This window comes from Drosophila innubila, assembly GCF_004354385.1.
Source record: "Drosophila innubila isolate TH190305 chromosome 2R unlocalized genomic scaffold, UK_Dinn_1.0 1_C_2R, whole genome shotgun sequence".
NCBI classification, from domain to species: Eukaryota; Metazoa; Arthropoda; class Insecta; order Diptera; family Drosophilidae; genus Drosophila; species Drosophila innubila.
In genome coordinates, this window is record NW_022995374.1 from 21,555,629 (window position 1) to 21,579,043 (window position 23,415).

At 39.6% G+C, this 23,415-nt stretch overlaps 5 protein-coding genes across 7 annotated transcripts; 1 reads left to right on the plus strand and 4 right to left on the minus strand.

Moving 5' to 3' along the window:
- Positions 1–6,001: 6,001 nt before the first annotated feature.
- On the minus strand, positions 6,002–6,578 carry LOC117784125. The gene has a single exon (XM_034621775.1). It carries the CDS (start codon positions 6,507–6,509, stop codon positions 6,081–6,083), a length of 429 nt encoding a protein of 142 aa, XP_034477666.1. The 5' UTR covers positions 6,510–6,578; the 3' UTR covers positions 6,002–6,080.
- A 160-nt stretch (positions 6,579–6,738) lies between these two features.
- LOC117783777 (eukaryotic translation initiation factor 4 gamma 2) lies at positions 6,739–16,862 on the minus strand. The gene is made up of 4 exons (XM_034621322.1): positions 16,849–16,862; positions 10,111–12,855; positions 7,785–9,598; positions 6,739–7,724 (listed from the first exon to the last, which is right to left on the minus strand). Exons 1-4 carry the CDS (start codon positions 16,860–16,862, stop codon positions 7,546–7,548), a joined length of 4,752 nt encoding a protein of 1,583 aa, XP_034477213.1. The 3' UTR covers positions 6,739–7,545.
- On the plus strand, positions 16,830–21,705 carry LOC117784121 (ubiquitin-like modifier-activating enzyme ATG7). Of its 2 annotated transcripts, none has more exons than XM_034621771.1 (9): positions 16,830–17,090; positions 17,146–17,667; positions 17,730–17,933; positions 17,998–18,142; positions 18,200–18,547; positions 18,606–18,770; positions 20,929–21,212; positions 21,274–21,394; positions 21,457–21,705. In XM_034621771.1, exons 1-9 carry the CDS (start codon positions 16,894–16,896, stop codon positions 21,508–21,510), a joined length of 2,040 nt encoding a protein of 679 aa, XP_034477662.1. In that variant the 5' UTR covers positions 16,830–16,893; the 3' UTR covers positions 21,511–21,705. The 2 variants fall into 2 exon arrangements, with proteins under 2 accessions (XP_034477662.1, XP_034477661.1); XM_034621770.1 differs by having other exon boundaries at positions 16,832–17,090; positions 20,929–21,216; positions 21,278–21,394.
- LOC117784122 (32 kDa beta-galactoside-binding lectin) lies at positions 18,805–20,808 on the minus strand. Of its 2 annotated transcripts, XM_034621772.1 has the most exons (4): positions 20,772–20,808; positions 20,277–20,358; positions 19,577–20,164; positions 18,805–19,123 (listed from the first exon to the last, which is right to left on the minus strand). In XM_034621772.1, exons 1-4 carry the CDS (start codon positions 20,791–20,793, stop codon positions 18,838–18,840), a joined length of 978 nt encoding a protein of 325 aa, XP_034477663.1. In that variant the 5' UTR covers positions 20,794–20,808; the 3' UTR covers positions 18,805–18,837. The 2 variants fall into 2 exon arrangements, with proteins under 2 accessions (XP_034477663.1, XP_034477664.1); XM_034621773.1 differs by lacking the exon at positions 20,772–20,808 and having other exon boundaries at positions 20,277–20,470.
- LOC117784124 lies at positions 21,507–22,372 on the minus strand. Its single transcript, XM_034621774.1, has 4 exons — positions 22,274–22,372; positions 22,073–22,219; positions 21,844–22,020; positions 21,507–21,777 (listed from the first exon to the last, which is right to left on the minus strand). Exons 1-4 carry the CDS (start codon positions 22,361–22,363, stop codon positions 21,619–21,621), a joined length of 573 nt encoding a protein of 190 aa, XP_034477665.1. The 5' UTR covers positions 22,364–22,372; the 3' UTR covers positions 21,507–21,618.
- Positions 22,373–23,415: the final 1,043 nt, after the last annotated feature.

A 23,415-nucleotide genomic window follows, 5' to 3' on the forward strand; every position in this document is an offset into this window, starting at 1 on the left:
TGCAGACATTCGTGTAATATTGAAAAAAGTTGATTCGCGATAACGCGAGACTGCGCCGTACGCTTATCAGCGACGAAGGCTGCGCACGCAGACAGGCCTCAGGGGGGGTGAGGAGAGGGGACCAATAACAGTTAGTTGCGTACCAAAAATCACAATGAAACCACAGCTCGCAGGAGGGAGGAGAAGGTGTAATTGGGAGCAAGAGCACACACCACATACGTGAGTATCACAGCGTCTGTCGAGGGCAACAGAAGGGCAGTGAGAGAGGGGAGGGAAGTGCAGGAGGTGGTAAAGATGTGTTATCAGACAAACGCAAACGCACAAGTGGAAAATCGGTCTAGCCGTAAGCTAGCATGAGTGCGACCAATGATCAGCTACGGAGTATTCAAGTATTCGAGTACTCGCGTATTCCAGCACTCGGTCGAGTCAACAGCTCTTGTGGGGGGGTCCAATCGCTATCGCCAGTCGAGTCTCGAGTCGGTTCGGTGTGGACTGCACTTCGTACCCGCTCAACTGGGCGAAACAAGGCGGGACAAGGCAAGGCAGCGTGAATTCCCCTCCAGCTGTGACCGTATTACGTTTGCATCTCTCTCTCTCTCTTTCACACACACACATTCTCCCTCTCTCTTTCGCTGTTTTGATAAAGCGCCGCTGTTGCTGTTATCGTCGTCAAGTCAACATTGTTGCCACATGTCTTCCATATCTTTGCCGACCAACAAAATTCAGCCAACAGTTTTGCGACAATGATGATGACGATGACGATGAGTATTTTTTTAGGAACACAAACGGCTTATCAATGGTCACCTCAATGTTTACTTTGAACCGCATCGAGTCCGAAGGCCAAAGGAGTAAAAGGGGGAACTGTATAACGGTATCTCTTGGTTAACTTATCAGCTATACACGTCGCAGTCTGGCCCCATATCTTTAGGAAGTGATTCACATTCACAATATACACCACATACTCCATTCGCTCAATTGAAATGGTTATTATGTCCACGGGGGTCTTGGCACCTGCATTACATAAATAACTACTCGGAAATAGTATGACACCAACGCTTCTGATAAGCTCGAGGCGCCCCATCCTATCGCATGTGAGCGAGTGATGGAATATATAATCCAATTGCCGGATTACGACAGGTGCACTTCGCAATCAAAGTGCGCAAAATTTCAAGAGATCAGGAATCATGATTTATTTTAAGATTAACAAGGAGATAGGAACTGGTTAGGGAATCGCCCTCTGGACTATCAGGCAAAGGCATATAATATAACAATCATATTGATAATAAAAGTCTGATCGTTTTTTAAAATGTTGCGGTTAAAAAGGGCTCTCTTGTTAAAATAACAGCAGCAGAAACATATAATTAAAATTGTCCACATATGAAATAAAAATTCTGTTAAAAAACCAGTTCTTAAGATAACCTCTTTTTGATTTCTTGCTGAAATTGCAAAATCAGAAACGGCCAAATATATCATCCTCTATCATAAATATAAAATTTTCTTAAATAAAAATTTTTTATTTTAAAGTCGGTTCATTTAAAAAATTCTCATTTCAAATTTTTTGCTGAGATATCAGAAAAGAAAACCACCAAGATAATCTTTCTCATAAAGGTTTTTTGGAACGTAAAGTTTCCGTATTTTTATTATTATTAATAATAATAATTTATTAGTTTTTATTATTCTCCAAATCAAGTTTAACATATTCAGAAATATAATGTGCTTGACAAGGATGAGGAGCAAATTAGTATGTGAGATTTAATGTGGTTTCCAGAAATCTTAAAAATCGCTTATCGCTTCTTTCTTCTTGGTACATTTCACCTGATTAAAACTAAGTTAAATCTCTGTACGCTGTCCATAACAAGTACGTCTAGTCGGATCCTGTTGCAGGTCATAAGGTCCCAAGTCCCAAAGTTTAACTATAACATCCTGAGTAAAAATACGACGCATTTTTCATAAATCTTCAGACACTGTTTTACCTCGTTTTTGTTACCTGATTAATGAAGCTGTAGATATCGATGAAATCACTTTCTAGCATAGAAGTCTGTTGGACACTACTTATAAAAGTGTAGATTGAAGGGCTGTTTTATTAACAAATATAGCCTAAAAACGTGGGAAAGGCAAAAGTCGAGATCCCGACCATAGGATACCCGTTACTTATTTCAATATATGTTATTAAAGTACTTTAAAGAAATTACTTGTATTACTTTGAACACATAAATTCGACATAACTGCTGTTATACTTGTCTGATCCTCATGCGATTCAGAGGGATTATAGATAATAATAATATATAACAGTTATTACCATAAAAAACATATAATCTACAAAAACTTTAAGTGTGTTGGTTTTTCGCGATTTGCGGGGACGGTAAGGGGCGTGGCTTAAATTTAAAACAAACTTGATCTTCGTGTGGTATATAGAAATATGTGTGCCAAATTTGGTTACTCTATCTTGTCGGTAAGGGGCGTGGCTTAAATTTAAAACAAACTTGATCTTCGTGTGGTATATAGAAATATGTGTGCCAAATTTGGTTACTCTATCTCTTTTAGTCTCTGAGATCCTTTTGTTTATCCGGACGAACAGACGATTTTTCGCGATTTGCGGGGGCGGAAGGGTGCGTGTCAAAAATTTAAAACAAACTTGACTGCTGCTTCAACGCCTATGGGGTCTGTGTGTGAAGGTTTGGTATCTCTATCTATTATAGTCTCTGAAATCTAGGCGCTTACACGGACGTACAGACGGACGGACGGACAGACGGATGGACAGACGGACGGACGGACAAACGGACATGGCTATATCGACTCGGCTGTTCATGCTGATCAAGAATATATATACTTTATAGAATCAGAGATGACTCCTTCTCCCTGTTGGACACACCATCTTACTTATTTTTTAAGTAACGGTTATAAAAATAACATTTGTGTAAAAGAACTCGCATTTGAAATTTTCTTAACATATCGAATGCTATATGTATATAAAAAAAATTGATCAATTTCGTGAAAGGATTCGTTTCATCCAAATTTATTGACATGATCCCAATAAATAGCTCGTCATGCGCGACAACAAAACTGAAATCCAGATAATTCCAGATTTACTGATTTCCCCTGAACAAAAATTGAACTTTGTATGGCGCGAGCTGCAGTTGATAAGCGCCTTTTGGTTTCCACATCGAACTCATAGTTCTCAAATCAAATTGAGCTCATCCGTTGTCTCCAGGCACATAGAATTTCACTCCCTCTTCCAGACACCCTGACCAACTTTCCTGTCTTTGGATCAACTCTCTGGTTCAGAGACTAATCATCTTTTGAGATAAGATCCAGGTGATTTTTTAAATTTTTCGTTGTAAATATGAAAACAAACTGAGACAGCAGCAACTCGAGCAGCTAATACAAAACACAATCCCCAGCAAATGCGCCATAAATGCCTTAGACCGGGTCCGAGATAAGAATAATATGCAATAACTGGATGGAACCAGTTATTCTGAACTGTCATATGATGATTTTTAATATTTCTATCAAATTAACAACATACTCGAACTGATAACATTTTGGTCTGATCAACTGGCAGCCGGTTTGGCTGGCTGGCAAAGGTGCCAGCTGGAGCGATAAGGCGGAACGAGAAGCATTAATATTGCGGCGTGCGCTTAAACTGCTTTTGGAGGAATGGGGTTCCGATCCGGATTCGGATTCGAATTTATTTGTGGCTTATCAAGGCTCAGCTTACGAATGCTTAGGATGCAATGAGATAAGACGTTGAAATTTAGAAGACTCTTCCAAATGCTATCTTGTCGAGACTATGGAACCCACTGGGAGTCGACGCATCGTATCGAATCAAAATTGCTGATAGTAGCGAACTTTGTTTTGTTTAGCTCAGCAGCAACTTCCAATGGCTAATTGCTCTGTTGATATTCCAATCTATTGTTGTGTTGCCACTGAGCAGACGTTCAAAGTCCAAAGCACGCATTATACATACATATGTATACAAAGTACATACATAGTACTCGTCCACCCCTGGAACGCATCACAATCATCGAACTTCCCCAACGCATTTTGCATGCAGCTTTGGCATGTAACTTGACAAAGTTCATCATCATTGATTCCGTTTCCCAACATCAGACACTACAAACCTTTAACGTTATCGCTCCCAAAATATCGGCAGACGGTTGATATGGCAAATGAGTTGGTAAAAAATACAAAAAAAAATCAAATATCATTCCAGACTTTACTTCAGTAGCAACTGTTTATTTTAGCCGATATTTATTAGGTTTGGTACTGATACCGATGACAATATCTCGTCTAGACGGACTATTATTAACCCATCCAATTATAAAGCATTTTTGTTATAATTTGAAACGCCAAAATTTCCACACATTCACTTTAGAAATGTCGAAGGCTTCTCAATTTATTCTAATTACAATTAAAATGGGTTTTAACCTTAACAAGCTAAAATTTAGATGCAAAAAATAAATTGAATTTATATTTGTACTTAGAAATCATTATACAAATAACTCTTTTTATTATTTTTATAACAATTGAAAAATAACTTTTATTTTAATTTATTTTTATAATACAAAGTGAAAATTAGAGTTTTGTTTAAAAAAAATTTAGGTATTTTTAATCAAGGCTGCAAACCGGTTCTGAACCGGATCATGAACCGAACCCTTGAAATTATTTACTTTGCGAAACCGAACCTAAGCCGCACCGCTTTCTAAAATAAAAGGTTCGGTTCGAAAAAAAAGTGATTACATAAATTTTATGCTTTTCTAATATAACGCAATTATTTGAGACTTCGGATTATAAAAATTTATATTTAAATCATCAAATGAATTTTTAGTATCATTAAAATTTGATTTCTCAAAAAAAAAAATGGAAACATTTCAAAATGTAGGGAAAAATGTATAGCAATAAAAATATTTTTTTGTATGAAATTAAAACAAGGTTCGAACCCAAACCTTAGGCTCAGGGGTATATAAACCAATTCGCGAACGGAACCGGTGTCTTGCTCTATGGTTCGAACCGCCGAACCGAACCTTTAACAAAATTTTGGAAGTTTGCAGCCTTGTTTTTAATATCTAAAAATATTTTTAATAAAATAATGATATGAGAGAAAAAATTTACTTATTTATAAAAAAAACTATTGAAAAATAGTACCGTTTTTGTTGATAATTTTATTCTGGTTTGATTTTGTTATACTCCACTTTATTTGCGATCCCTGATGGATTTACTGGGAATATATACTTCATAAGCTGTGTAAAAATCCCTACGTAATATTCTAGGTAAAACCCAATTCACATTGTTCTTTTTAAGACACAAAAAGACTTGCTCGCTATATATGGAATATATAGAATATATCTGGCACAGATAAATTTACCATGGGACAATACGACTGATGCAATCCACGTTTCTAATTTCAATTGGAAAATAAATCCACACACGCGCACCAAAGTTATCAATGATACAACAACAGTTTTATGGTATATTATGGAGGGAGGGGGCAGACCGAAGGCTATGTTGACATTGACATCCACGGCCGTAATCAACAAAAAGTCAAAACGCAGACAGCACAACACGTGTGGGTTTTGATCAAGGGATAATCACACCTGTATGGAGTGACCCCAATCACACAAATATAAGAGATATTTGTAACACACAATTGCCAATACTGATCATTATGGCTTAGATTGGAACTTACACAAGCTAATGACTTTCAATACATTTGTTAGAATGATTATTATAAAATTGGATAACATTTAGAAGCGCGAACTAAGTTAATTTAGCGCACGTTTGTTCTTGTGACGCATATCGAACTGTCCTCAATATTCTCTGAGCTGGAGCGCATGGAGTTGAGTTGGGTCGTGAGTTGCTCCAAGTGTTGTACGTGGGGTCCAATGCACCAAAATAAACCAAAGTAAACTGTTGACCCACACGGCGTGCCTGTGCTCGTATTCGTATGATGGATCCACAAATAAATATGTTTTGGATATTGATATACAAAAATAAATCGTTGTACAAAGGGGTTTAGTCTGCTTTTAATCACAATTATAAATATATCTACATTTTAATGGAACACAGTCTCAGTCTTCGCCTCACACAAACTGGTTTAGATGCTCCTTCATGTAGTCGACCAGCGTCTTTTCAAAGACCGGTCGCGTTATGTTGTCCAACTGTAGATTCATACTGACGTAGAACTGGCGTCTGTAGCGGGCGCTCAGCTTACTGGCCATGACCAGGGAATCGCTTTGACCATGGTCACCCATAAACGTGGTGGCTACAACATCCTTGCTGGGCGGACGTGTCGGCATTGCCACAGCGAGCTCGTCCAAGCGATTCGTTTCCTTGCCATGCAGGAAGAGCATTGTGCTGCCGTTCATCTTGAGGACGCGCAACGTGCATTGTACAACTCCCGTATCCAGATGTGCCACATGCGAGGTGAAGGGTTCAGGGGCAGCAGGTTGCACTCTGGCAACATCGCCGGCTTCCTTTTGTTGTGGTGTTAAGACTGCACAGGTTTCCATTTGTGTAATTAATTTTAAATCAAAATAAATGGCTCTACTTTAAAATTTACAATGAAATGCAATTTTTGTTTATTCCAGTGCTGTAAATCGCCAAATACGGCGCAGGGCTGCAACACCAGAGTCAATGCAGTGTTGTTAAACAAAAAAGCATTTGGCGGCAAATTAGAACTAAATTCAAAATGTATCTTAACTTTTCACTAGTAAAAAAAACAAGTAAACACAAATTTTTGCCGTTCGCAGTGTTGTTTTCATTTTATTAAGGCTATATTTGATGTTGGCGTTCTTGCATTACATTCAGTGCTACGATTTGTTACGAATTCGATGCTAGCCCGGATTTGTAAGCCTTTTGTTATGGTTAGATTATGGATCTGGTATTTTTCTTTGTTTAATATATTTGATGCGTTGTTATCAGTTTTATTTGAACTACTTAATAAATACATATGAATTGGGGGCTGTGCAAGTAGCCAAAACAGGAAATTTATAAAGACTGAGAGCATTTCGATTAAAAGATCAGTTCCGGTTCAATTATAATGAATGAAATTCACTAATTAATGAATATATATAATATATAGATAGTACATAATAGATGTGTGTATATTTTATTTTCATTTTTACTAATTTCCATTTAGTTCCGTTTGCATGTCATCTGAAATTCGGAAGGTCTTACAATTTCTATTCATATTTAGTCGAGTTAAATATCATAATTGTTGATTACGTTTGCGTCTATTGCCGTTTTATTTATTGGTGATTAATAATTAGTTGCTTGAACTTGAATGAATATCAAATAATTTGGATTAACTTGTAGTTTTTTTTTCTACTAATTTGACTAACATTTGCAACCGCGATTTCAACTTTCATCTGTTATAATGTTTTAATGTGTTGATTTTTTTCTTTTTTTTTATCAGCTTATTTTTTGTTAAGGTATTTTTTTTTTGTTCGTTTTTCTTGCATTTTTGTAATTTTTTTGTTGGTATTTTGTTGTTTGCGAATAAATATAGAAGTGATATACATATATAGTGGTTATGCATTTGGGTATTTAATCCTCGTCGTCTTCAGATTCGGCTTCCTGTAGCCAAGTCAACCAAGCGTTCACTTGGAACAGTGCTGAGCCCTTGCCTGGATATTTGTCAGAGATCTCCTCCTTCCATAAAACGAATGCCTCCTCCTCGATTATCTCCGAATCGTACAGATATTTGAACCAACGACAGAGCATACCTGTTAGAAGATGAAAGTAATTAAAATATATTTTTATGCTAAATTTAAAAATTTACTCACCTTTGGGGAAACTCTCATTGTAGCAGAAAAGTTGTAGGGCATAAAGTGCCATCAATTGCAATTCGTTTTGACTGAGGAAAGTCTGCAGCATTTGGCTGTAGGTTTCCAGCATTGCCTGTTCCTTTTGTGTGACCGACTTTTCGGGATGCTCCTTGGGATCCATGTTGTTGGCCAGGGTCGTCTCCTTGGTGATGTACTTGACCACAACGGTCATGAGGGCTTGAACGAAACCCGGATCCTTGTAGTACTTGTTGTCAACATTGGACTTGATCCACTTATAGAAATTATTTGGATTGGGATCGCTTTGCAACTGTTTCAGCATCTCGGCCTGCACTTTGAGCAATGGATACAGGAACGACAGCTGTCGATCTTCTAGTATCTCACCCAAACGCTCCTTATTGCGATCCACCTCCTGCAAACTGTTCATCAAATCAATTTTGCTAGCACGGAACTTCTCCTCCAGTGCATCCTTGCCAATTGTCTTATGAAGCTGCTGCAGCACAAGCAAAAACAATGGATAATGCTGTCCATTGTCCGTATAATTGGCAATGTCTGACAACTTAAGCAATGCCGGCTCACAGACCGTTTTGCTCAGCACGGATGCCACTAGAGCCGTAATCCGTGGATTGAGCGCCTCACGTTCGTTCATCTTGTTCACCAGCTGCTTGAAGATTTCAACAATGACATTGGGTTTAATGTTGGACTGTTTGCGCAATGCCTGCAGGAAACGCACGATGCGTTCCAAGTAAACATCGTTCACACGGTCCAGCACTTCCATCAACAAATTGAGGCACACATCTTTCAACGATTTCTCCGGCAGTTTCAGCTCAAGGAAACCCTCAACCAGTTGTGTAAATTGATCAGGAGCTGATCCTTCGCCTTTGCCTTCACCCTCAACAAGTGCTGATTCGCCTTCCTCCGATAAAGCATCCTCAGTTTGCTCATCATAATAGAACTTCTCTTTGAAATAGGCATTTGCCTTCTTTGTTAACTCCTCCTTGCTGGGTCCCTTGTCCTTTTTCTGTTGCTTGCTTGAGCCAGAGGCAGAGCCCGATCCGGAGCCAGAGGGTGTTGTGGGTCGCTCTACAGCGACCTGCTCCTTGGTTTCAGTGACTGCTGTCTTCCTCTCAGTGTTGTTCTCAACGTACGCTTGTCCGACTGAACCAAAATTGGGTGAAGACGATGTTGTCTTTAGGCTCTTCTCCGCCTGCTGCTGAGCGTTGTGCAGATTGCGATTGTCAAGTCCGTACTCAGCCGATGGTGTGGATGATGGACGTGTTGGATTGGGCATAAGATGTGATGTTGGCGTTCCCAGTAGTGGATAATGTGAATTGGATAACTGCGATGTCTGCTGCGACGAATTGCCACTGGGCGGTGTCGAAATGGGCAGAGAGGTTGGGAATTTTTGATTTTGGGATGCTGCTCGGAACAGCAATGAGTTGGCCGCCGGTCGCATTTGTAAATTCTCGACCGAATCCTGATTGGTCGTTATCAAATTGCGCTTAAAACGCGGCGCCAACTCTTTGCTGCCCAAAAGTAGCTGATTTCCGCCATACTGCCCTCCATCGTTGTTGCGATCGTTGTTCCTATGCGAACTGCCGCCACCGCTGCCGCCACGTGACTCATCGCGATTGCCACCGACGTTGCCACCGCCATTCTGATTGTTGTGCTTGTTGTAGCGATTGTTATAATTGCCATTGCCGCCGCCGCTGCCACCGCTGTTGTTGCCCTGGTCACGATTGCGATCCCGATTGTTGTACTGGCGATTGTCGCGTTCACGATCACGATCCCGGTTACTGTTGCTCGTGGAAAAGCTGTCAGAGGAAGCAGGAAAAACATTTAAATGCGTGTTGAAAATAAAGATTATAATTTATAAAATAAAAGTTGTAAGACAAAAATGATTTGATTTTTGTAGAAAAAAATTAGTAAATAACTGTAATTATTTATCTAAATATAAAATGTATGAAATTATTTGTTTTGAATTATTTTTTTCTTAGTCTTACAATAATCTTATTTGAAATGACGTGCAATCTTGCAATGTAAATAAATTAAATAATTTATACTATATTTTTATATCACATTAAATTATTGTTATAAAAATTTAAAATAAGAGTCGTTGTACGATTTCCAATTTAAATCAAATAAAATAAGAGCTGAAATTAATTGTCTTGATCAAAATTTTCTGTTTCCAGTATACCCCATCTAAAAGTAGTATATCTAAGATTTCCCCATTCATCACGATAATTTTATTGATTTGAAATCACAACTCTAATTTGCCAACCCAGTTTAAATGTGAATATATAGGGAATCTCAGTCAAGTACTTACGGTGATACAATTGGTGATGATCCTGTGACACTAAGACCGCTAAACATGTCATTATAGCCGCCGGTCTGTAGATTGAGATGGAAGCGATTCATCCAGCTGTCGCCATCGCGATCATTGTTGCGCATATCGCGATTACGATTGGCAAATGGAGTGCGTATGATCGAGTCGTCGTCCGAGCGTATTTGCTTTATGGGGACGGGTCCCTCGGCGCTGCCGCCAACTTTGCGGGGTATCCAGTGATTCAGGCGGAGCTCGATGACATCCTTTAGCATGAAGCGTATCCTTGGTGGATATTCAGTTGACTTTGATCGACGTTCCAACGTCTCAAAGTACTGGTTCATCAGCTCTTTGCCCTGTTCTGAATCCAAATTCTTGCCGCAAGTCTTGAGCAATTGAGCCAGGCATTCCATGTCCTCGCACATTTCCTGCGCACTGGCCGTACGTTTCTTCTTCTTGTCCAATAGCTCCATAATACACGCATGCAATACATTCTTGGACAGCATATCCAACTTATTGAGCTCACCAATGAACTTGACATTGCCCAGCATTCGCTGTTTCGCCAAATGGCGTCGCTCCTCTTCGTCGGCCTCATTCTCTGGTGGCGGGCGATTATCGTTCGCCTCGTCCCGCTTTAAACGATTGTTGAACTTGTCACGGCAGACGGCAATGAGAAGACGTAGAAAGGTGCACGAATTGTTTGGTTCTTTTTCAAATGATGGCGCTTCCTCGGAGAGACGCTTGCAGAGCTGTGCATACATAGACGAGTACTTAGGCTCGTCCAAGGCTTTGTCGAATATTAGAAGAATAACCCCATTAAGTATAACAATCGAGTTCAAGTCAAGTTTTAGCAATTCATCGCTCAGCTCCTGGAATTTTTCCGGTGTCAGTTTGTTTAGAATGCCACGGACACGTCGAAACACTGCATCATTCTTCTCGCTCTGAGTGAGTCCATGCTGTGGACGCAATGATGGTGGTATCCAGCGTCCAGTTATCAATTGTTGTGCTGCTGCTCCCGATCCCGATCCGGACGATGATGATGATGATGCTGTTGCCACTGGTGGTGGCGTCACCGATTTAACATATACTTGTTGCTGCTGCTGCTGCTGTTGTTGTTGTTGGTGTTGCTGTTGACTCAAAGAAACATTTGTTGATCCAGCCTGGTTATTATGCCTCAAGTTTTGGCCACGTTCGTAGCGCTCATCGGAGTTTCTGCCTCCAGAGGATGACAGCGAATCGTTGTGGCTTCTATTATTATAACGATTACCACCACCTCCTCCTCCTGCTCCGCCTTCTCCTGGTCCACCAGTGTGCCCGTTGCGTTCTAGGCTTCCACTGCTGCCGCCACCGCTGTTATAGCGCTGATGAGCTGGAGAATCGTCACCGTAGCTATCCCTGTCTCTATAATTGTCTCGATTGCTGGTATAATCGTCGCGATAGCGACCACTCAGGCTATGACCAAGGTTGCCATCATTCCCGGTACGTTGCGATGCGTAGTTTGACTTGTTTGGGTTGCTATTGATGCTATTTCTCCCTCCAGACGTCGAATTGCTGCCGTAGTGACGTTGTTGTTGTCCGCTACTGTTGCCATTGCCATTGACCGTCTCGTAGCGTGAGCTGCCGTTGCTGTTGTTGTTGGAGCGATAGTTGCTGCCCGAATTTGAGTTTAGATTACGATTGTAGCTGCCGCCATCGGAGCTCGTGTGATAGCTGTTGCGACTACCACGATGGACTCCAAGACCACTGCCGTTCAAGTTATAGGAGCTATCAGCGTTGCTGTTACCAAGCGATTGCTGATTGCTACCGATGCCGATGTTGTTGTTGTTGTTGCTGCTTGGACCCAAAATGTCACTATTTTTGTTATAGTAACGCGACGACGACGAATCGTTTTGGTAAGATCGTCGAGGTCTTGGGCTTAGCTCCGAATCGTGTTGACGAATTTTGACGGAATTTTTATTATAGCCACTGGAATAGTGTCCGCTTGGGCCACCAACTGTTCCTACACCTCCGGCACCTGCTGATGATGCACCTACACCTCCAACTCCAACTCCCACTCCAATTGATCCGCTAGTGCGATCGCGATTGCCGTTACGACCACCCAAAGATGAATCGGAACCACCACCAGATTTATTGGCACGATAATTGCCGGTATGATTTGATGCGGGTGTTGAGCCTTTGTCGATTTTAACCAAATTCTTGAGATTATTGAATGTATCGGTTGCTGTTGTTATCGGTAATAGATTGGGACTGGTATTGAGAAGGGTCTTCTGTCCAATCGACGCCGTTGTCGTTCCTGTAGCTTGTGGTGTCGGTGGTGTTTGACCTCCACTGCCGCTGCTGACAATGCTGCTGACGATGCCGCTACTGCTGGGGACGCCTAGAACGGCGCCGCCGCCTCCGCCTCCACCGCCTCGAGTGGTCAATTGATCGTAATTGCGCTCGATGATATCGTTTTGTTGGGCCGTTATTACCAGTCGTAAATCGTTGACGCCGCCGCCGATGCTCGTCGTGTCAACGGTACTGGTGCCTCCCTCAATGGTGATCGTTTTGGCGCACCGAAACTGATCTATGATGACGCCTTCCTGATGCCCGTTGCTTGTACCGTTAGCCCAACGTTGCGGACTATCGTCGTAAGTGTGCAAAAGGGGAGCGGCGTCGTACGTTGATAGTGGAATGGTGATAACTTTCTTTAATCGACTTGGGAGTAAAAAAGTTCGTCTTCTACTTCTTCTTCTCCTTGTCCTGTTTCTTTAGATTCACGATCTTCTTCAAGTTCGTGAATGCTATCGGTTTCCGCTTTGGATCCTCGGGTTAAGCTCTGTTTACGTTTACGGTGCTTTTGTTGATCTCTCAACTCTTTGGGCGTTACTCAACACTACACACGCGAAACAAAACAGAAATTTCGTATACACACAGACACACGCACACAGAGGACACACACACAAAAGTTGGTAGATATATTAAGCTGTATATGTACAGCTGTAAATGTAATGGGGCTTCCTTTCGGTTGCTTTGTCCTAAGTTTCTTCTGCTTCTCCTCTCTTGCTCTCTCTGCGTGGGGCTGCGTGCGCTCTTCCGGTTTATGTAATTTCCTAGTTATATAGTAGATTCCTGTCTAATCGGATATTGCCGTTCTCCGTTATGCTTTCCGTACTCCTGTAGGAATCCTGTTGATTGATAGAAAAAGAAGAAGACGTGACGAAAAACTAATTAAAGATGCGTTAAAGTGGGGGTAAAAGTTTCAAATTCAATTGTATACAAAAATCTAGACGAGGCAATGTATATATAATATGGTTATAAAATATACGTACGAGATCCTGACAAATATGCAAATGAAAACTGTGAGACATACAGATATACAATTGCATATATGTAAGCTCCTCAAAATTTAAATATTTATTTCTATAAAAATATGTATATTGACTTTGAAATATTGAGAATATAAACACAAATTGAAATATTTCCATGAATTCCAAACTTCAAATTTAAATAGTATGGTATTTATGAGTATTTTTTTTTTTTTTATTTCTTTTTTTACTGATATCACATCAAAAACAACAATAGCACAATGAGTAATGAAGTCTGTTAACAGCTGTTAAAATGGCAACCGAAGTTTACGCTCAAAAAAAAAAACTCAGCTTAAAACAGCTTAAGCATGTGTGTGTTCAAGTTTAGTAGTTAACGGTTGTTTGACTGTCAGCGGCAATGGGAAAACAAGCATAAGTATAAAACTGGAATTTTAATGAAAATAACCTCGCGAAACACCTTCAAGTTTATTTCACTTTTCCCCCCACACACGACGAAACGCAATTGAGCGCCGCACAAGTACATACATACATACACATGCATATAAATGACTACTGCGTTCTCACTCAGCTTGGGGAAATGTATACACAAACATACATATGGTATGTATGCAAGTACAAAGTGGGATTTATATAAATCTGCGCTACAGAGTTGCCGTCGGTCTTGAAGGCACACAATTATAATGCGCAACTAATGTGCACTCACTTATTATATGGATATGCAAATACAATTACGTGAAGGTGCTCAATCAATATTAATTCTACTTTAATTCAGTTCATTCGAATTTAATATGCATGTGAACAAATTGATGGGGCATCTCTCTCTCTCTCTCTCTCGCTCTTTCACATAGGTCGTTGTTCGCTTTTGTTCTTTGTTGGCCAGTTCCTTTGTTTGCGCGCGCTTCGCTCCCAAAGATTGAACTCTCCTCTGTCCACTATATACGAAATCAAACGGGGATGTGGATGCTCACGTATCTCAAGCACACACACATATGTACATAAGTATTGTCTGTGCATGTGTAGAAATAAATGTACTCATTTTGCTAGACGCTGCTGCTGCGCACAAGCGCGCGAATTTGTCAGTGTCAGTGTCCTTACCCAGCATGTATGTGTGTTTGAGAGAGTGCGTCTCTGTGTAGCTGAGTGTGCATGTGTATGAAGGTTTATGGCCTCTGCTAGAGCTTTTATTGGGTTGCTGCTGTTTGCGTTGTTCTGCGCCATCGAATTAAAGTCTCTTGACCCCAATAAAATGTACTAGATTGGATGGGTGCGTCGTCGTATTGTTGATTAGCGAGCTTAGCATAAATAAAAATACTTTGCAATACACATGAGTCACATTTACTTGCTAAATATTCACCGTTTGCTAATTATCTTGCCTCAAAGAAAAAGCTTTAGCACACACATACTTATTTCTGTGAATGTGTGTGTGTGTGTACTCAATTTAAAAGTGCATACAAATCGAAGAAAGGATGTGCTGCCCCCCAAAGCAACCCTGGGGTACTTTTGTATATGATTATATACTTATGTATGAATGTATGTATTGGTTGCCTGCCTGGCTGCAACTTAATGTCTTCTAAACACCCCCAAAGTGTCCAAATGTAAAACCACCCCAAAGAGTGCGCATTTTGCCTCCCTCCAAGCGTTGCAGCGAAAAAGACGTCGACGACCCCGACCTGAACCGAACCGAGCGAAACCGACGCCGCCAAGAGACCCAGTTGTGGATGATTTTGACCTCAATTCGAGTGAGTCGTTAAGTAAATCCTTCTTGAAAAAACTTATGCACACCCACATTATGAAACTAATGTGTGCTAATTTTCTATTTAAATATACATATGCATATACTATAGCCGTCATTTGATTGCTCTGATCCATAACCCGGTCTGTTTTTCCTAGCTTCCCTTACAGTTTTCTTTTTACAAATTGCTTTCGTCATAGCATTGTACAAAGTGCATGTACATACAAACATACACGCACACACACTGTATAATTTGTGTGCAAGTGTATGCGTGTGAACGCGTGTGGCTGTTTCGATGAGAAAAAAAAGCGTACACACGGAAAATGAAAAAGAAGCTGCATTGAAAGCGAATCGAAAAACTCAATCACATCTATGGAAAGGAGAGAAGAGGTGAGAGACAGCGTGCAGCAGCCAGCGAAGGCAACGTCAACAGCATTGAGTTTTTCCGCTGTGTGCCGCCGCCATTTTGTTTGCTGGCACTTGACGTTGCTGCTGCTGCTGCTTCTGCTCTTCTCTCACTCTATCTATGTACTGTACTGTATATACATACACACATAAACATACATATTTCTTTGTATTTTGAGTGAATCATTTTTGGATTTCTTTGTTAATTTCATACAGCGCATTTTCAATTATCTTTCACTTTACTTATACAAATTAACACGGAAAAAGACTTCAATTCTATTGCATATTTCACTTTTATTGATTTCAACTTGGATTTGCTGCATGCGAAAAAGAAACGAGGACGTTCGAGTGTATGTACATACATAAATACGCATGTACGTTTTCTCTCAAGCATGGAAAAAATATCTTAAGACTATAATTTGCAAAGCCTTTTTATTAATTACTCAATTCACTTTGTTATTTAATTTAAATAAAAGTTACACACTTAGAAAAATATTAAGCACTCGGAGCCTACTTTCTCTACCTTACTTGTCGTTACTAACCTCTATAAATTACTAAATTTTCTGAGTGGTTTTTGGCCTCTCTTTCTATTTCCTACTGTAAAATCCAAAGGCTGCCACCCAGTAAAAATTTCCGATCTGGCTAGATTTTTTACCCCAAAATATAAGTACTTTTCAGAAAAAAAGTATTTGGAATTTATGTACCTTTTAAAAATTTTTTTATATTTAAGCTAACCTTTTTTATATTTTTGCAGAGTTTTTTTTTTAGAACTTTGTCTATTTTTTTTTTTAAATTTAAATTAAATAATATTTCTCCCTGCGAGCTGACGAGTTATACACTTTCATTAAAATGTTTACCTTTATTTAATCTAATTTTGAAAATTAAAGTTTCTTCAATTTACCAATTTATTTCAGAGCTTGTTAATGCATTTTGAAATTTACAATTTAAATCAGTGCTGCCAGCTGTTTAACAGCCTCTATAAATGGTAAAACTAGCCAGATCGGAAAATTTTGCTGGGTGGCAATTGTTTGGGTCAAAACAGTGTTTCCACACCAGGGCTGCCAACTTTTTAGAGGAAAATTAGTTGGTTCTGTCTTTAAGGAATGTACATTTTGTTCTTGCGGGCACTTTTGGCCAGTATTCGAAAAAATATCAAGAGCTACAAAAAATGTTTAAAATAGCCAGATTAAAAAAAAAAATTATTTAAGCAAACGATTTTTAAAAACAGCTATAAAATTGCTAAGTTGGCAACAGTGCTATCCTATCAAACAGCTGATTGTTTCTTTGTTTGTTTACTGTGAATTGTGCATTTTGTACGTTTTTTAAATAATATTTGTCGAAATGAGCGAGGGCAATGCAAATATCTTACAATTTGCGCCATTTGAATCATTTGTGTCACCCACATTCTGGCACAAATTGGCTGAGCTGAAATTGGACTACGATCGACTGTCAGACGCAGAACGTTCAGTTTTTGGGCATTATACGAATCGCAAGGCGTCTGGTTGTCTGCTTGAAGTAGACTACAGTGCCTACAATAGGTGAGAGTGTTGTCTAAAATAAGACTAAAGAACTTAACAATCTATCGATTTACAGTGTAGCGCAGCCACCAAAATTCAGTCATGCAGCTGCTGGAACAATTTACAATAAAAACACAATTGAAGAGTTCAAAGCACTGGACAAAACGGCGCTTTTGGGCGATGAGGGCAAAAGACTTTTGGCCGATATGAAAAATGGGCGTGTGCTGAACGATGCCAGTTTATTGACGCGTTTCTTTGTTTTATCATTTGCCGACCTGAAGAGTCACAGCTATTATTATTGGTTTGCCTTTCCCTGTCCATTGACGCCAACATTGAAACTACACTGCGATCCTCTAAGGCTTAAAGATCTCCCCAACTCATCACGTTTTGTAGATGCGATTTGTGTGTTGCCGCCTGAAAAGCAAAACTATTTTATACTCTATGCAAATGAGGAGCAAAAGTTGTGGGAGACACGCAGCTTGAGCAACTTTGATGAACAGGAGACTCAGCATTACTATTACTGCTTTGCAGATCCCAGCGAGTATGAGAATCCAGCCTGGTTAATGCGCAACTTTGTGGCCTTCCTGCTGCAGCATTGGTAGATCTCATAATATATGACAGATTGCTTTCAGATCTATTTATACTTTTCTGAAATTGCAGCCCCAATCTTGTTGGTCAAACACTTAGATTCATGGGACTGCGCTACGATCAACAATTGCAGCTGGACAACAGTTTGATATGGCAGGTGTCTCAGGCAGATCCATGCGACTATGACCAGGTGCAGTTTGTGGGCTGGGAATTGAATCGCAATGGCAAAATGGGTCCACGTATGGTCAACATGCGGGATAGCATGGATCCAGCCAAGTTAGTTAAAACTGAGTGCTATTTATGAAATTCTATTTATGCTAATGCCTTCTAAATGCCACAGATTGGCCGAGAATGTCATCAATTTGAACCTAAAGCTGATGAAGTGGCGTCTGGTGCCGGATTTGAATTTGGAGATCTTGGCAGAAACCAAGTGTCTGCTCTTTGGGGCTGGAACTCTTGGCTGTGCTGTTTCCCGCAACTTGTTGGTGCGTCCAGATTGCTTTCTGTTGGTTTTATCCATTTCATATGAATTATGCTTGTAGTCGTGGGGATTTAAGCACATTACGCTGCTGGATAATGGCAAGGTGGGCTACTCGAATCCTGTACGGCAGAGTCTCTACACGCATGCGGATGCAGTGACTGGCAATCGAATGAAGGCAACAACAGCAGCGTCCAGACTGCTGGAGATCAATCCAAGCACTGTGTCCAAAGGATTTGTGCTGGAAATACCGATGCCAGGACATACTATTGGCGAATCACTGCGCCAACAAACCGAGGAGCATCTAAAGCTGATTGAAGAGCAAGTGAAGTCGCATGATGTCATCTTCTTGTTAACCGACTCGAGGGAGAGTCGCTGGTTGCCCACATTGCTGGGTGCAGCTCATCAAAAGGTTCCCCATTAAGTTAATAAGTTGTGCAGTTGCTTAATTTAAATATTAACAATTCCAGATCGTTATCAATGCCGCCTTGGGCTTTGACAGTTATTTGGTAATGCGACATGGCAGCACTCGAGAAGTTGTGGGCGATGTCATCAAGGAAATCGCGGGCCTAAAGTGCATCAGTGGCCAGCAGCTGGGTTGCTACTTCTGCAACGATGTGACGGCGCCAGGCAACGTAAGTAGACAATAAATTAACAAATGTTTCAGACTTTATATATAGCAACAGACCCTTATAGTATAAATTAGGCACACTCGTAATCATGTCGCGAATACTTCTCGAAACCAGCGCACGTTGGATCCCCGGTTTGCACGTGATCGACTCCGGTTATTTGTATAACGAGTCCATTAATCGCCGTCACCTTAAAGCCAACCAGATTCATCATAGCACTCGGTGTACGCCATGCGTAGCTAAAGAAATTGTATCCATCCACGGCAGTGAGCACTTCACGTTCCGTAAAAGCTAGAGCCAATTTAAATTGTTGATTAAACACAAAGGGGAAGCCCCCGTGACGTTCCTCGGCACCGAATCTGCAAGGGTAAAAAGATTAGCTGAAGAATATGTTTAAAGTTGAGTTCTAATCGAAATATCATTTTTAGATATTTGAAATAGCTACAGTCGAGAGAATTCGACAATGAGCAACCCTATTCTTAATCTGTAATAAGAATTTTTAAGACTTTTTGCTGTAGCTTCAGTATTTTCTTATTTTCCCATTAGCTTGCAGATGTTCTTTAAAGCTCAAGACTCTAGCTTTCAAATTGCTTCTATAGTTGTTTCTATGCCAAAATTCTAAAATATGTGCCATATTTGGTAGCTCTAGCTTTTATAATTCCTGTCGATCATGAACTGTATACATTAGAGGGTCTTTCACGTCTCCTTCCAACAAACTTTATATACCCTTTGTGCTTTTTAAGTACAGGCTCTTATAAATTCGCTTAAAGCTTAAGTGGGCTTTCAAAGCTGCTAAAAGCTCTTCAACTTACTCAAAGTTCTTGTTCATGGAATTGCGCACAACGGACTTCTCATCGAAACGCACACTGAAATGCAATTCCTCCCGCTTGGTATCCGTGTCCATAAACTTGATGATGAACTGTCCACGTTTGTTCTCAAAACACCGAGCAGTCATGACAATCACATGGCCGGGACTGAAGAGAATTGGTTGATCATTGCTGAATGCCTTGAAGTAGTCGGATGCCTGAATAGCTGGCCAGGGAATGGGAAAAATGGTGCGATGATCGACTTGTTTTATGACCTGTATTTGATCGCATATCTGGATGGCGCGTATCGCGCTCAAGGGCACGCGATAACGGAATGTGCAGAATTCGCGACTGTTGATTGATATGTGAAAGCAATCCTCGCATGCCAAGATGTACACCATGAAGAACTCGCCACTGACAATGGGATTTGGCAGCGTTATGTTGTCCATCACCTTGGATTCCTCCTCCCCCCACACGCCATGTAAACGCGCATTGCGCACAATCGAATCATCACGGAAATAGCACGAGAAACGTAATCCAATATCCGCATCAGGATTTAACGATAACTTGGCCGTACACAAGTTGATGTGGAATCTGAAAAGGCAGTTATACAATTATTAGGGTCTTGGGTTTCTTAGTCACTTTGCTGATAAGGCAGGCCATTAAGTACTTAGTCATGATATGATCCTATTTGTTGGTACTTTACCTGGCGGCTCCGTCGATGGTCTTGGCCACAATCTCCAGCACATGACCGAACTCCAGCGGATGCGAGAGATTTCCTGCGTACTCTGTTAACATATTTAAACAAGTATTATGATATTATAATTTAAACAAAATGCCTTTCGAAATTGTTGACTACGCGCTTCCACAGCAAATCGTCATTATCTCGACGTACGTTCAATGAAAATATTATTTTATTTCGGTTTCTTCATGCCGAGCACACACACTACACTTACACACACACACAACTTTGCAGTGTAGGTGTGAGAGTGAAGTAACTCTCATTAGAACTTTATCTAATCAGAAACAAGGCGATTCTACTCAGAGCACTGTGAGTGGGTTACACTCTCCCGCCAACTCCCACTCCCACTGACATTGCCATTGCTGTTCCACGTATTGTAATAGTATTGTTTAACTTTTTGTGTTTTAACTTAATTTTTAATTGTTTACTTGGCGCTCGCCGCACGCTCAGCTGGCTTACCAATCGTCGCAGGCGACGTCATTTTTTTTGGTGTTTGGTAAACACCCGAAGCTCACTGCACTCTTTGTTGACACTGCTGCCTTAACAGCGCAAGAGCTTGCGCAAAATGCTCCCCGTGCGTTAACAGTTTAAATTGATTTCTGTTATCTCTTTACAGTCGCTCAAAGATCGCACACTGGATCAACAATGCACTGTTACACGACCTGGAGTTTCTAACATTGCCGCCAGTTATGCGGTAGAGCTTTTGGTGGCACTGTTACAGCATCCTCAAAGGGAATTGGCCCCTGCGTACTATGCAAATAGTCGGGAGCAGCAAAAATTGGATTCGCAACTGCCAGAGGGTCTGTTGGGTATCTTGCCACACAGCATACGCGGCATGCTTTGCAATTATGAGAACATTTTGCCTGCCACACAAAAGTTTGCGCAGTGCATTGCCTGCTCCGAGGTATGCTACACTTCATTATACCCTATAGATACTGCTTTACATTTCTATATCTAACTTTAAGCGAGTTTTGGATGCTTATCGGAAAGAAGGACACGCATTTCTCTTTAAGACATTCGAAACAGCTAAATATCTGGAGGATTTGACTGGCATTTCAGAGTTTAAGAGACTTAATAGTGAGGTAATTTTGCATAAAATTAAAAAAACGAGTTGGCCTAATTAAATTTATTATTTCTGTTGCAGATAATAGACTTTGATGAAGATAAATTCGAGTTCTCCGATGATGAAGAGGATTAGTCAAATTACATTTTATTATATTCTTTTTTTAAGCTGAAATATTCCAATATCAAACACCAAAAAATATGAAAATAATAATACATATACTTTTATATTTGTGTCCATGTCCTATTCGGTATAATCCACTGTGCCATTGATTTGTAATAGAGATTTTTTATTGTGATACCAGATTATGCGCAATGCATATACTCCGGACTCAACAGGAAATTTTTGTAAGATATCTTTCTCATTTATTGTATAATTCATTATTTCAATTGATTCATTTGGCTGATTAAGAAAGAATTGAAGAAAAATAAAAATTCAATTGAAAATGTAACACAAAGCAATTCTCACCATATAGGGACAGGTATGATTCAAACTTGTATACTTTTTGCAAAATTTGAAGAATGTATTCAACACCAGAAATCTATTAGGCCGTTGGAAAAACTCGCACATATTTACATTAATATTATATAGAAATGGATGCCAGCCACCCCGTTCACGTTTAAAAAATTGAAAATTCATCTGAAGCTACGGAAAACAATTAACGTTTAAAATTAGAAATTATGATCCGAGTACATACCTCTGAAATTTTTTGTTTTAGCAAAAATCTGATTTTAATCATATTGAGATTGCGATTTATAGCCTTTATTCGGCACTCCTCCATACTGAGCACGTCAGTTTGATCTGCGGAGCAGTTAACATTTCCAAACTTGACGGTCGCATATGCCTGAATTAAAAGGATGAGCTTAACATGTTATAATCGATGTTCTATTTTACTCACTGGAAACCAATAAACCCAGAAATGGAGTAATATAATAAAGATTGCTTTTGCCATGCTATTTTGAAATACTGAATCTGAATTTATTCGCATGCTATTTAAATTAAAAACTCAATTTAAAATAAATTCTCTAATCGAATTTTAATGGATTTATAATTTATTTTCACAAAATTATATATTATAATACATACATATTTACAACAGATAAGAACTTTATGACAAATGCGGTTTGTTTATTTCGCACTTTCGTCAATTAGGTAACAATTTAAGACTTAATATTAAATTTCGCTTGAGAAGTAACGACAGTCGTTACGCTTCGTGTATTTTTTTATTTTTATACCCCATACACGGGGCTCAAAAAGTATTATCAGTTTGAAAAGTTTTCTTGAAAAACACGGGGAAGTATTCCGATTCTGTAAATAAATTCTTAAAGTAGCTTAGCCTTCTCATTTAAGTATTATATCATGTACATATAATAAAAAACTATTAATCAAAAAAATTACTTAAAATAGATAGATTTTCATATACATTTAGTCAAAAAAGTGTTTTGAATTTGACTATATTTAAAAATAAAAAAATTATGATGTGAACTTTGTATTTTGTCAAAATTCTTTCTTGACTAAGCATATATTAATGCGAAAGTTCAATAAACCAAAGAATATGAAGAGCTAATGGTGAATAGTTTATGCTTCTATGAACTTCGATTGGGTAAAATGTGTTAGGTCAAAAGTAAAGGAAAATGGGAAATGTATCCTTAAATGAGATGTGAAAAAAAAAACAAATATAATGTGTGTTGTTGATTTTTTATGGGTTAATTCTATCTATCATCTAGGTATTTCAAGAACAAACAAAGAGATAAAAACGTCAATAACGCTTGACACAGATTTTACATTTGACCCCAGGGCAAATTTAAGAATCAACAACAAAAACTGCTTGGATGAGATTCGGTTTCCCATTGAGTCAATGGATATGTTGTCTGCTTTCTACTGCAAATATCGAAGAAAAACAACAACAGCAGAAGAACACAAAGAAGAAGAAGAAAAAGTAAGCCGTCTTCATAATTAACAGTTGATGGGACTCAAAAGGCAGCTCCGTAGACCGAAGACAACAACATAAATTGTCAATGGCCCGAAGGTACACAAACA

Bases quoted from the DNA above. Each gene is read 5' to 3' on its own strand.
- LOC117783777 (XM_034621322.1), bottom strand. The intron at 9,599-10,110 runs GTAAGTACTTGA...TTCCTCTGACAG, and splicing joins TCATCACCAATTGTATCACC to CTTTTCCACGAGCAACAGTA. The intron at 7,725-7,784 runs GTGAGTAAATTT...ATCTTCTAACAG, and splicing joins CAATGAGAGTTTCCCCAAAG to GTATGCTCTGTCGTTGGTTC.
- LOC117784122 (XM_034621772.1), bottom strand. From the start codon at position 20,793: ATGACGTCGCCTGCGACGATTG. The intron at 20,359-20,771 runs GTAAGCCAGCTG...ATATGTTAACAG, and splicing joins GACGTCGCCTGCGACGATTG to AGTACGCAGGAAATCTCTCG. The intron at 20,165-20,276 runs GTAAAGTACCAA...CTGCCTTTTCAG, and splicing joins ACCATCGACGGAGCCGCCAG to ATTCCACATCAACTTGTGTA.
- LOC117784125 (XM_034621775.1), bottom strand. From the start codon at position 6,509: ATGGAAACCTGTGCAGTCTTAACACCACAACAAAAGGAAGCCGGCGAT.
- LOC117784124 (XM_034621774.1), bottom strand. From the start codon at position 22,363: ATGCGAATAAATTCAGATTCAGTATTTCAAAATAGCATGGCAAAAGCA. The intron at 22,220-22,273 runs GTGAGTAAAATA...CTTTTAATTCAG, and splicing joins TCTGGGTTTATTGGTTTCCA to GCATATGCGACCGTCAAGTT. The intron at 22,021-22,072 runs GTATGTACTCGG...TGTTTTCCGTAG, and splicing joins TAAAACAAAAAATTTCAGAG to CTTCAGATGAATTTTCAATT.
- LOC117784121 (XM_034621771.1), top strand. From the start codon at position 16,894: ATGAGCGAGGGCAATGCAAATATCTTACAATTTGCGCCATTTGAATCA. The intron at 18,548-18,605 runs GTTCCCCATTAA...TAACAATTCCAG, and splicing joins TGGGTGCAGCTCATCAAAAG to ATCGTTATCAATGCCGCCTT. The intron at 21,395-21,456 runs GTAATTTTGCAT...TTTCTGTTGCAG, and splicing joins TTAAGAGACTTAATAGTGAG to ATAATAGACTTTGATGAAGA.